At 41.6% G+C, this 13,288-nt stretch overlaps 1 protein-coding gene across 25 annotated transcripts in view; it reads left to right on the top strand.

The window, feature by feature from the left end:
• dst (dystonin) overlaps window positions 1–13,288 on the top strand; it is a 140,151-nt gene that overhangs the window by 26,661 nt on the left and 100,202 nt on the right. For 24 of the 25 annotated variants that reach the window (XM_078160562.1, XM_078160581.1, XM_078160561.1 and 21 more), the window contains one exon: window positions 3,573–3,634. In XM_078160562.1, coding sequence (XP_078016688.1) covers window positions 3,573–3,634 — 62 coding nt within the window. Of the gene's footprint in view, window positions 1–734; window positions 877–3,572; window positions 3,635–13,288 lie in introns of those variants that run through there. The other variant, XM_078160576.1, reaches the window with a different exon arrangement.

Raw genomic sequence — 13,288 nt, 5'->3', positions numbered from 1 at the left:
TTGCAAGATGATGATTACTGTAGATTTTTGCTTCACTGTCCTGCACCCGAGGACAGGAGCACTTTTATTTTCTGTAGCTGTCTTATGTAACTGGTATGCTCCATATAATTTACAAAAAAAGTAAGATTCCACAAAAAACTCCAAGCTGAATAACTTGCATGGAGAGACAGCTCGTCCTTATTTGGTATTTTTCATGTCGTATCATGAAGGGTGTTGATTGTTATTTGCCTGGATGTGTTCTCAGCGGTTTCTGCTGATGTAAACATTGTGGTGAGTCTTGGCAGCCGCACAATAGAGAGATAATTATCTGGAAATGTTTGCAACCTTAAAAATCAAGGTCTGTACGGTCACTCAAGATACATAGATAAGAGTTTTTTGCATTAATCAAGTGATGCATGCTGTCATTTGAAGCAATGGTGCATGGCTCTGTGATTGCAGCTTGAACAAACCGGCTGTATCCTGCTGTGGTGCTGTGAGTTGGACCCAATTGGAAACATGCTAACAAGGAACTTTTCTTCTTTTTTCCTTTTTTTGTAAGAAGGGCAGATTTTTTTCTGTGGTTTAGAGCGCCGCTGCTAGATAAACACAAAACCGCGTGGAAACTCAAAATAGTGAGCAGCCATGGAAAACCTGACAGGACTCGTTCTGGATGCTTGATGAGAAAGAGAGTCACGGCTGCCCTAGAGGCTGGAAAGGCAGGCAGGCAAAAAAGAGGGAGACTGTTAGTACTTCCTCAGTCGCTTATCCACATGGCATCCGTCTACCTGAACCACGATCCTCTCGACAGCCCTCAGGAGCTAGCTCACAGGATGAAGTACTTGCTTAAGGCAGAGAGGGAGCGTAGAGCTCACCTGGTAACTCTCATGTGCTGCATGGGTCAGTATTTACCTTGTTCTTCTTGTAATTTCCTTGTTAGGTTAGTCAAGTCTGTGCTCGCTCATTAGTAATTGTAGGCAAGATATCCTTGAGCTAAACTTGTTCTGTAACTGAGGTTATTAAAGGGAGGAGGTTATCTGTGCTGTTTGTCCTGTGGTCAAAGTACTGATCGTCCACGGTGTTGTTGTCCTTAGCAGTGGAGTGAATGTGACCAAGCCGGCAGATCGCTGTCAGTGCTGTTGACCGTGCGTGTGAGTTTTTTGGTGCTCACTGTGAGTTGTGTCAGGCAGACTGGGAGACGTGGAAGCAGGGAAATGAGTCACAACTGTGGTGACTGGCCCGAGTCCTGCTCTGCTCTGACACTGGATGGAGGCCAATGTTAAGGAAGGATGGAAGCAAGGAAAATTACAAGTTGTTTGTGTTGACAAGGAAACATAATAATGCAAGTGTAGTTTTTCTTTTTCTTTATTATACTACTTCTCCTCGGGGTACATAATTAGCACCATCTATTATCTAAATGCTTGTAACATCTGCATGTAGCGGGTACATTTGTTTCAGTCATCAGCCAAGAAACCATGGTAATCTACTAAGTGGCTGGTAAAATGTGAGCATTAACTAGCCATGTGGCCGGCGGACAAAAAAAGTTAATCTTGCATCCTGCTACTCAGTTTCCCTTTCCTTTTTAATTGCATCCGTTTGCGTCCTGGTTTCACATACTGGCCGCAAGTAAACTATAAAAAACGGAACAGTCATGATGACAGTGACAGTGTCAGTCAGCTGCATCTCAGAGCTATGATCTGTTGGGAGACCAATAACTAGAAAGTTAACATGCACATTTAGATAAAAAAAATAAGTAAGCATCACGTAATGTTTGTTTTATAATCTGGTGAAAGTATTTTTCAATCAAAGTTGAAACAACAGAGATATGATGGGTTGCAGTGTGATTTACAGTGCCCGCCACATTGACTCCAACACGACTGACACCAGAGTCTGGCGCCTCGAACTCTGTCACTGTCATCATGACTGGTCCTTCTTTATAGCTTCCTTGACTGGCTGCAGGAAGTCCGGTTGCCATGGTAATAGGAAAAAAACTTAATGTGGCATGCAGGAGAGAGTTATGTCATTTCAGCCTCTGGGAAATGACATCCGTCTTTGGAGCCATTGGGATTTGTGGTCTTCATATTCATCCTTACTTTTTTACATCACTTTCACTGAAACTATAAATCCCAAAATAACACTGCACATAGAGATGAGAGACAATCAAATACCGCAGTGCTTTTGACAAAGTACCTTGACATTGATATTGCAGCAACATTGGAGGGCTGACTATTGGTGCTTTCACAAAATATTTACACAATGGTATTTTTGATAAATCACCATCAGTAATGACTAAGTGGGTAGAGACGAGCTAGAACAGTCTGGTAAGCTCAGGAGCTTGCATCACTTTTGAAAAATAGTTGGAACTGGTTGAAGAATATTTCGGATTGCACTCGCTCTAAGGTGTTGGTCAGGACACAGAAACAGGCGACAGGATGTAGATTTGACCATTTAATGGCTCATTAACACAGCACAGCAGTACAGTACACCCAATGTGAGAGATTTCAAATGCAGGTGTGTGTGGTCTGAAACACATAGGAAATAAAACACACATGCATCAGGTTATACTTCAACAATTTCACTAGATTTTGCTGATACGGTTATTAACAGGGGAAACTTAAACAATAATAATCAAACCAACAATCCCATTAATATGAATGCTACACTTAGAAACACTCAAGTGCTCAAAGTATTAACATCAAACACCCGCCGACCATGTGGCAGGTGTTAAACAAACAGAGGTGTGATTAGCCACAGCTTAAACATGCTAATGTTGTCTGTTAACTCCTGCGGGAGTTTATCAATTAAAGTCCATTTTCAGGCTCAACATTAGTGAAGAAGAATAGAACTTACTGGTTGGACACTGACGCAAACAGGAAAAGGCGAGGAAACATGCCTGTTAACCCAAAGCAAAGTCCGTTCGGCCTGTCTGAGGCTTGCTTGGTGCCGCCACCTGAGAGGTCGACCCTACCAGTCTTGGACTTTAGCACAACTTTACTGCGATGCGGCCTTTAAAACCAGGAAAAGACGACACTTACAATATTTTGATATCCAGAATCTAAGACAATATCTGATCCCATATCACAGTATTAATATAATATCAAAGTATTGCCCGGTGCAAGTGGCAAGTTACAACAGCTAACATAACAATAACTCGCTACATTAGCATTAGCATTAAATGAGTCGACTAAGTTAACCCTCAGCTAATGTTATGTGTCAGATTCAGTCTTGGGGTAGCCCAGCCCTGTTGTCCATGGTCAAAACAATTATAATAAAAATAACTTTATGAGTATGTTGAATGTTGTTGCAAGCAATATTATAAGGTTTAACACTCTACAAAAATGAACTGCTAAATGCTTCCAAACTTGAGTGAGGAGAATTTAATTGTTAACCCATTAGAGAAGAGCTGCTGTTTCCTCGTTCGCCTCCGTTCTCAGTTACCACTAAACATAATAGGCTCCATAACAGACTTATAAAAAGGGGAATTAGGTTCTCTAATGACAGCCTTCTTCAAAAGAGATTTGTGTTGCCCAAACACCTCTGTGGTGATTGCTTTATAGTGACAGAAACTCACTGCTTTTCTTTTTTCTCTTCCTCAGATGAAAGAGACAGAGTGCAGAAGAAGACATTTACAAAATGGATAAACCAGCATCTCATGAAGGTAAGAACGTCTGTATGTAAAAACTGATCTCATTCATCTGTGTCCATTGTGTTACTATGGAAACCATACTCGTCAATAAATAGATGAACCCTAAATAACACTTAAAATTCCAGCATTTCTTTCCACAACAATCAGCAAACCATTTTCCTCTAACATAAACAACCCATTGGAGAAGTATTGGCGGTGATAACAATTACCACTCTGCGTGTTAAGTCCCAACATGCTAACATTCCTCCCCAGATATTATTAAAGCTGGTTAAAAGTCATTTAGCGTGACATGTGCTGCAAGGCTGCAGAAACAGATTGTCTTTTGTTGCCAGGAATTTAAATCGTTCACTGTGGCACTTCATGTGTTAGTGTGGAATTGAATGAAACACTTTAGACAGACAGACAAGCACTGGCAAGTCTCATCTAATGTGTCTTTGTGAAAATGAATCACGAACTGGGAATCATGCGTGATGTTATACTTTATAGGAGTCATGTCTCAGTGGTGCATTAATCACTGCTATCAGTAGAAATCACACTCATTTCTGTTACGTAAGGCATAAACATGTACTCATTTGATATAGGAATTAAGGGGTGTTCATTCTTTCTCTTTCTTCACTGTTTTTTAAAAGCATAAACAGACATGACATAGTGTGAGCTGCTCTTTAATGCTGATAAAGATGCATTAGTTGATGCCATGAGTCCTGCAAACTGGATATCTTCCAGGGAGTGAGTGGCTTGCCAGATAAAAATGAGCAGCAGCAAATATGGCAGAACCAACAGAAACATTTTAAGACCTAGTAATTCCCAAACATAAGCAAACTCTCTCAAAAACGATAGTAAAAGTTCAGCTGAATTTGCGTAAGCTGACTCAGCGAGGAGAGTCCAGAAAGTCCATTCACCACGTGACCCTGAAAAACCCACAGTAACAAAAAATCAATTTATCCCTACTGTAATATCCTTTGGTTAGTTATCATGAGTTATACACTTTATGAATATTACACACATATACAGTACAGGCCAAAAGTTTGGACACACCTTCTCATTCAATGCGTTTTCTTTATTTTCATGACTATTTACATTGTAGATTCTCACTGAAGGCATCAAAACTATGAATGAACACATGTGGAGTTATGTACTTAACAAAAAAAGGTGAAATAACTGAAAACATGTTTTATATTCTAGTTTCTTCAAAATAGCCACCCTTTGCTCTGATTACTGCTTTGCACACTCTTGGCATTCTCTCCATGAGCTTCAAGAGGTAGTCACCTGAAATGGTTTTCCAACAGTCTTGAAGGAGTTCCCAGAGGTGTTTAGCACTTGTTGGCCCCTTTGCCTTCACTCTGCGGTCCAGCTCACCCCAAACCATCTCGATTGGGTTCAGGTCCGGTGACTGTGGAGGCCAGGTCATCTGCCGCAGCACTCCATCACTCTCCTTCTTGGTCAAATAGCCCTTACACAGCCTGGAGGTGTGTTTGGGGTCATTGTCCTGTTGAAAAATAAATGATGGTCCAACTAAACGCAAACCGGATGGGATGGCATGTCGCTGCAGGATGCTGTGGTAGCCATGCTGGTTCAGTGTGCCTTCAATTTTGAATAAATCCCCAACAGTGTCACCAGCAAAACACCCCCACACCATCACACCTCCTCCTCCATGCTTCACAGTGGGAACCAGGCATGTGGAATCCATCCGTTCACCTTTTCTGCGTCTCACAAAGACACGGCGGTTGGAACCAAAGATCTCAAATTTGGACTCATCAGACCAAAGCACTGATTTCCACTGGTCTAATGTCCATTCCTTGTGTTTCTTGGCCCAAACAAATCTCTTCTGCTTGTTGCCTCTCCTTAGCAGTGGTTTCCTAGCAGCTATTTGACCATGAAGGCCTGATTCGCGCAGTCTCCTCTTAACAGTTGTTCTAGAGATGGGTCTGCTGCTAGAACTCATCTGGTCTTCATCTGGTCTCTGATCTGAGCTGCTGTTAACTTGCGATTTCTGAGGCTGGTGACTCGGATGAACTTATCCTCAGAAGCAGAGGTGACTCTTGGTCTTCCTTTCCTGGGTTGGTCCTCATGTGTGCCAGTTTCGTTGTAGCGCTTGATGGTTTTTGCGACTCCACTTGGGGACACATTTAAAGTTTTTGCAATTTTCCGGACTGACTGACCTTCATTTCTTAAAGTAATGACGGCCACTCGTTTTTCTTTAGTTAGCTGATTGGTTCTTGCCATAATATGAATTTTAACAGTTGTCCAATAGGGCTGTCGGCTGTGTATTAACCTGACTTCTGCACAACACAACTGATGGTCCCAACCCCATTGATAAAGCAAGAAATTCCACTAATTAACTCTGATAAGGCACACCTGTGAATTGGAAACCATTTCAGGTGACTACCTCTTGAAGCTCATGGAGAGAATGCCAAGAGTGTGCAAAGAAGTAATCAGAGCAAAGGGTGGCTATTTTGAAGAAACTAGAATATAAAACATGTTTTCAGTTATTTCACCTTTTTTTGTTAAGTACATAACTCCACATGTGTTCATTCATAGTTTTGATGCCTTCAGTGAGAATCTACAATGTAAATAGTCATGAAAATAAAGAAAATGCATTGAATGAGAAGGTGTGTCCAAACTTTTGGCCTGTACTGTACATACATATTTTATATGTTTCAGTTTCTGCCATTTTATGTGCAGGTTTGTCACAATATATAACCATTCTTATTTTATTTCACTGTTTACTTTTTATTTGGCATTGAACCTTTTTTCTTGTTACTATATATCTTAATTATTGATAGTATGCCTTTATGTCATTTTCATTTGCAATATCTGTCAATGTGGTTTATTGTCTAGTAGGGCAACACCAATATATGTTGTGACCTGTGTCACATGACCCTCACATGAGCTCTTAAATTGCACACCTGTTTCCAATGCATTTTACACCCTGATGAAGACTCTTTAGTTGAAACACACTGGTTTATCCATGTACTAATTAAGGATTTTAAACTGCAGTTAGAGTGCTTGGGATGGATTTTTGGACTGCCTGCCTGTACTATGAACTTTTACACTGAGTGAGCTGGCCAGTCACTGTTTTTATCTTTAAAGCCACAGTGTGTAGGAATTTCGAGGATTCCGTCTCCCGTGATGCTGCATATGCATGATGCTGCATTATGCTCAAAGAGTGGGACTTTGTTATGCTGCAGTAGTGCCGGGGTAGTAGCGAAGCGCCTCTTGCTCCTCTCCTTCGGCTTCTCAGTCAGGCAGTGCTGGCCTAGACTCACAAGTCAGTCTTTAGACGCTTTGCTTAACTAAAGACTGATGACTTTCTCCCTGATTTTGTGTTTAGATGGGCGGATACAATTTCAGAGTTTAAAAAAACTCCCTACGTTGCAGAACCAATAGTAAATCTGTAGGGCGGTCCTTTGGTGGCTCGCTGAACTCTTGTGCTTGTAAACATAGTCCCACTAGAAACACGTGTAGCGGTACAAAATGGCCCAGCCGTGCTCGCAGAAAACGCTGTCAAAGTTAGTGGATGTTTGTCGCGTTTGCGGCGACACATTCTCGCCAACTAAAAGAAACAAACATAATCTTTTACAAGGCCATGACTCATCCGTCCGGCCAGACAATAACGTTAGAGGGAATCGCCTTGTTGTTTACAAATACTTCCGGGTAGGAAACCAGCAGAGCTTTTTTTATATGTGTATATATATATATATACAGTACAGGCCAAAAGTTTGGACACACCTTCTCATTCAATGCGTTTTCTTTATTTTCATGACTATTTACATTGTAGATTCTCACTGAAGGCATCAAAACTATGAATGAACACGTGGAGTTATGTACTTAACAAAAAAAGGTGAAATAACTGAAAACATGTTTTATATTCTAGTTTCTTCAAAATAGCCACCCTTTGCTCTGATTACTGCTTTGCACACTCTTGGCATTCTTTCGATGAGCTTCAAGAGGTAGCCACCTGAAATGGTTTCCACTTCACAGGTGTGCCTTATCAGGGTTAATTAGTGGAATTTCTTGCTTTATCAATGGGGTTGGGACCATCGGTTGTGTTGTGCAGAAGTCAGGTTAATACACAGCCGACAGCCCTATTGGACAACTGTTAAAATTCATATTATGGCAAGAACCAATCAGCTAACTAAAGAAAAACGAGTGGCCATCATTACTTTAAGAAATGAAGGTCAGTCAGTCCGGAAAATTGCAAAAACTTTAAATGTGTCCCCAAGTGGAGTCGCAAAAACCATCAAGCGCTACAACGAAACTGGCACACATGAGGACCGACCCAGGAAAGGAAGACCAAGAGTCACCTCTGCTTCTGAGGATAAGTTCATCCGAGTCACCAGCCTCAGAAATGGCAAGTTAACAGCAGCTCAGATCAGAGACCAGATGAATGCCACACAGAGTTCTAGCAGCAGACCCATCTCTAGAACAACTGTTAAGAGGAGACTGTGCGAATCAGGCCTTCATGGTCAAATAGCTGCTAGGAAACCACTGCTAAGGAGAGGCAACAAGCAGAAGAGATTTGTTTGGGCCAAGAAACACAAGGAATGGACATTAGACCAGTGGAAATCTGTGCTTTGGTCTGATGAGTCCAAATTTGAGATCTTTGGTTCCAACCGCCATGTCTTTGTGAGACGCAGAAAAGGTGAATGGATGGATTCCACATGCCTGGTTCCCACTGTGAAGCATGGAGGAGGAGGTGTGATGGTGTGGGGGTGTTTTGCTGGTGACACTGTTGGGGATTTATTCAAAATTGAAGGCACACTGAACCAGCATGGCTACCACAGCATCCTGCAGCGACATGCCATCCCATCCGGTTTGCGTTTAGTTGGACGATCATTTATTTTTCAACAGGACAATGACCCCAAACACACCTCCAGGCTGTGTAAGGGCTATTTGACCAAGAAGGAGAGTGATGGAGTGCTGCGGCAGATGACCTGGCCTCCACAGTCACCGGACCTGAACCCAATCGAGATGGTTTGGGGTGAGCTGGACCGCAGAGTGAAGGCAAAGGGGCCAACAAGTGCTAAACACCTCTGGGAACTCCTTCAAGACTGTTGGAAAACCATTTCAGGTGACTACCTCTTGAAGCTCATGGAGAGAATGCCAAGAGTGTGCAAAGCAGTAATCAGAGCAAAGGGTGGCTATTTTGAAGAAACTAGAATATAAAACATGTTTTCAGTTATTTCACCTTTTTTTGTTAAGTACATAACTCCACATGTGTTCATTCATAGTTTTGATGCCTTCAGTGAGAATCTACAATGTAAATAGTCATGAAAATAAAGAAAACGCATTGAATGAGAAGGTGTGTCCAAACTTTTGGCCTGTACTGTATATATATATATATATTATATATATATATTTTCACATCACTGTATCACTGTTTAGACTAATCCGTTTACAAATACTTCTGGGTAGAAAACCAGCAGAGCTTTTTTTATATGTATATATATTTATATATATATATATATATATATATATATATATATATACAGTACAGGCCAAAAGTTTGGACACACCTTCTCATTCAATGCGTTTTCTTTATTTTCATGACTATTTACATTGTAGATTCTCACTGAAGGCATCAAAACTATGAATGAACACATGTGGAGTTATGTACTTAACAAAAAAAGGTGAAATAACTGAAAACATGTTTTATATTCTAGTTTCTTCAAAATAGCCACCCTTTGCTCTGATTACTGCTTTGCACACTCTTGGCATTCTCTCCATGAGCTTCAAGAGGTAGTCACCTGAAATGGTTTCCACTTCACAGGTGTGCCTTATCAGGGTTAATTAGTGGAATTTCTTGCTTTATCAATGGGGTTGGGACCATCAGTTGTGTTGTGCAGAAGTCAGGTTAATACACAGCCGACAGCCCTATTGGACAACTGTTAAAATTCATATTATGGCAAGAACCAATCAGCTAACTAAAGAAAAACAAGTGGCCATCATTACTTTAAGAAATGAAGGTCAGTCAGTCCGGAAAACTGCAAAAACTTTAAATGTGTCCCCAAGTGGAGTCGCAAAAACCATCAAGCGCTACAACGAAACTGGCACACATGAGGACCGACCCAGGAAAGGAAGACCAAGAGTCACCTCTGCTTCTGAGGATAAGTTCATCCGAGTCACCAGCCTCAGAAATCGCAAGTTAACAGCAGCTCAGATCAGAGACCAGATGAATGCCACACAGAGTTCTAGCAGCAGACCCATCTCTAGAACAACTGTTAAGAGGAGACTGCGCGAATCAGGCCTTCATGGTCAAATAGCTGCTAGGAAACCACTGCTAAGGACAGGCAACAAGCAGAAGAGATTTGTTTGGGCCAAAAAACACAAGGAATGGACATTAGACCAGTGGAAATCTGTGCTTTGGTCTGATGAGTCCAAATTTGAGATCTTTGCTTCCAACCGCCGTGTCTTTGTGAGACGCAGAAAAGGTGAACGGATGGATTCCACATGCCTGGTTCCCACTGTGAAGCATGGAGGAGGAGGTGTGATGGTGTGGGGGTGTTTTGCTGGTGACACTGTTGGGGATTTATTCAAAATTGAAGGCACACTGAACCAGCATGGCTACCACAGCATCCTGCAGCAACATGCCATCCCATCCGGTTTGCGTTTAGTTGGACCATCATTTATTTTTCAACAGGACAATGACCCCAAACACACCTCCAGGCTGTGTAAGGGCTATTTGACCAAGAAGGAGAGTGATGGAGTGCTGCGGCAGATGACCTGGCCTCCACAGTCACCGGACCTGAACCCAATCGAGATGGTTTGGGGTGAGCTGGACCGCAGAGTGAAGGCAAAGGGGCCAACAAGTGCTAAACACCTCTGGGAACTCCTTCAAGACTGTTGGAAAACCATTTCAGGTGACTACCTCTTGAAGCTCATGGAGAGAATGCCAAGAGTGTGCAAAGCAGTAATCAGAGCAAAGGGTGGCTATTTTGAAGAAACTAGAATATAAAACATGTTTTCAGTTATTTCACCTTTTTTTGTTAAGTACATAACTCCACATGTGTTCATTCATAGTTTTGATGCCTTCAGTGAGAATCTACAATGTAAATAGTCATGAAAATAAAGAAAACGCATTGAATGAGAAGGTGTGTCCAAACTTTTGGCCTGTACTGTATATATACATTCACATCACTGTATCACTGTTTAGACTAATCCGATGTTTGTAAAGTCTATAAACACAATGATTGAACAAACGTTACTATTTCTGTGTGCACGTTTACTTTAGCTGGGCTAGCTGTTAGCTGTTAGCCCTGTTAGCCGTTAGCGGTGTCTGCAATAGGTAATAACTCATTAAACGGTCCGTGAAAAAAATATCTTTTCCAGCGGATATCTTAGTTACAACATGATTGAGCTAGCAAAGCAGTTTTGTGTTGCTATGTGTGGTATTTATTCAGTTTTAGGAAATCACGATGTCTAGAAAGCATCAGTGGCTGCAGCTGACAGGGACAACTAACAGCAGCAGCAAAGCTAACATCAGGACGTCATCTGTTAAAAGCCTCCCGTTGTCGGATACGACATGAAACTACTCCAGTTAGCTCAATAATGTTGTAACTAAGACATCCGCTGGAAAAAATATTTTCTTCACGGATGAGCACACGTTTGATAAAACGGAGTTTAATCTCTCTGCATCCATTTTCAAGCTGTGTGTTTGTTTCCTTGCAGACGAGAAAAGGGGGAGCGCACATTTCCGAGAAGGCATGTCCTTTTCAAAAATGCAAGAGGCGTTGCTTTGTTGCCAGCCGTTTTTGCCGGTGTGTTAAACACACTTTAGAAAGGAGTGTCCCCAGACTATCAGAAGGCGGAGATCTCTGATTGTCTGGTGGCGAGACTAGTGCTGGCCTGGCTCTCAACTAAAACGCTGAAGGCGGTGCTGTATGTCCCTTGCTGGCGGATGTATTCAAAGAGAGGGCGAAACGTTATGGAGCCCCCCAGACGACTGACCTGCACAATGTACAAACAAATCCGAAATTCTCCTTTTACGAGAATAAGTCAGATTATTGGTGGAGGTAATAGTGCACCAATGATTACATATTTATGAATGCAGACATTGATTTTTGCCAATAAACAACTGAAAATGTTACACAATGTCCCTTTAAGTCAATCAAAAATGAATCGTATGCTTTGGAAAATGGACAACAGTGCTCTGAAGCATATTCAACGTTTAGCCACGCTCACGGTGTGGATCTAGGGATGGTAGTGTTGGTCATACCATCGGTCCACTTCACTGGTCCAGACACCATTAACAGGTTAAAGCAAAATCTTTGGTGATGCTCTTTAACCAGTAACACAGCTGTATGGCTGCTACATACCTACCTTTCTCCCGCAGAAATGCAAATAAAGGGCCCCTGTGTTTACAGTCTTGTTCTCTTACATGACACAGTGGACCATTTTTTTTACCCCGATCATGTTGTATTTATTGTTTAGCTTCTGAGGGAATATTTGTTCTTTGATCATCATCTTCAAAGTGTGATGTGAGCCATAAACCCGTCCTGAGGGGTCAATATAAGTATCAGTCCTTTTCTGCTGATCAGTGCTGATGTCTGGTTTTATGATCAGTGGCATGTGATGTTTTAAAAAAGGAATGTATTTATTATTTCCAGTATTAAAGTAATCATAAGACAGATGCATGAGTCTCTAAGGAGCTTCCAGTTCTGCCTTAAAGAAGTACCTGCTACAGCTCACACTGATTTACATTATATAAACTTTGTCACATTCAGAAGAAAGACGGAAATAATGTCTATAGCACTGCAATAAAACATGACACATACAGTGACAATGCACAGAGTAACAGCCACATGTGTGTAAAAACAATATGCCAGATACTGTAAATGTTTGAACCTGTTGAACTTGAGTTTATAGGTTTGAATATTTGTGTTTTATTTCACGACAGACAGATGTAAGTCCCCTTAAGCTTGTCATAAAGTCTGTTTCATCCATGAAAAATCAGAGGTGCTGAGTAATAGTTGGGGATCTGCTTTGTTGACCCAATAACACAAGGGTGCAGGTCTATTTTGGCTCCACAGCTGTGGCCACTATCTGGGATTACAGTGCTGAAAGCCCTGTGTGAAAGCAGGTCAACGGGCAGCGGGGTGATTTCAGAGGCGCGGTATTTAGGACAGGAAGGAGAGATGGGCCTGCTGGAAGGACCAGAGTTGTTAAGTGCCTCGCTCAAGTGCTTAGATAAGGTGTCACAATGATACCCTGAGTGTTTTATGCCACATTAATTACAGTTTAGGGAGAACAAAGAGGAAAAAAAAGTTTGTCATAAAGTGTGTAAAACAGTTTTTTTTTCTGCATTTTTGAAGTGGGGTTGGATGAGGTACTTATCTACAGTCAGTGTGTTACCTACAGTAGATAGTGGTCAGCACGCCCCCAGTTTGGAGAAGCAGACAGCAGTACCACCACACAGCTATGCACAGCTGTGTGCAGAGGGCAGCAGCAAAACATATTTTAGCCACCTAAAAACAGGCCGTCCAAAAAATAAAAATATAAAACAGTCTAAGTAAACGCAATACATTTTCACAGCTTTACCATGCTACCTATGTTTAAAGAGATGTATACGATTCCATATTAAACCAGGGCAGGTAGGCACACCCACATTTACAAACATTTGGCTGGCACTGCACCATCATGGAAGTTTAAGAAGCAGTCTCATTCCAT

Source organism: Epinephelus lanceolatus, chromosome 17 (assembly GCF_041903045.1).
Source record: "Epinephelus lanceolatus isolate andai-2023 chromosome 17, ASM4190304v1, whole genome shotgun sequence".
Lineage (NCBI taxonomy): Eukaryota > Metazoa > Chordata > Actinopteri > Perciformes > Serranidae > Epinephelus > Epinephelus lanceolatus.
Note: the sequence above shows the minus strand (reverse complement) of the source record. Positions and strands in the feature narration are given on the sequence as shown.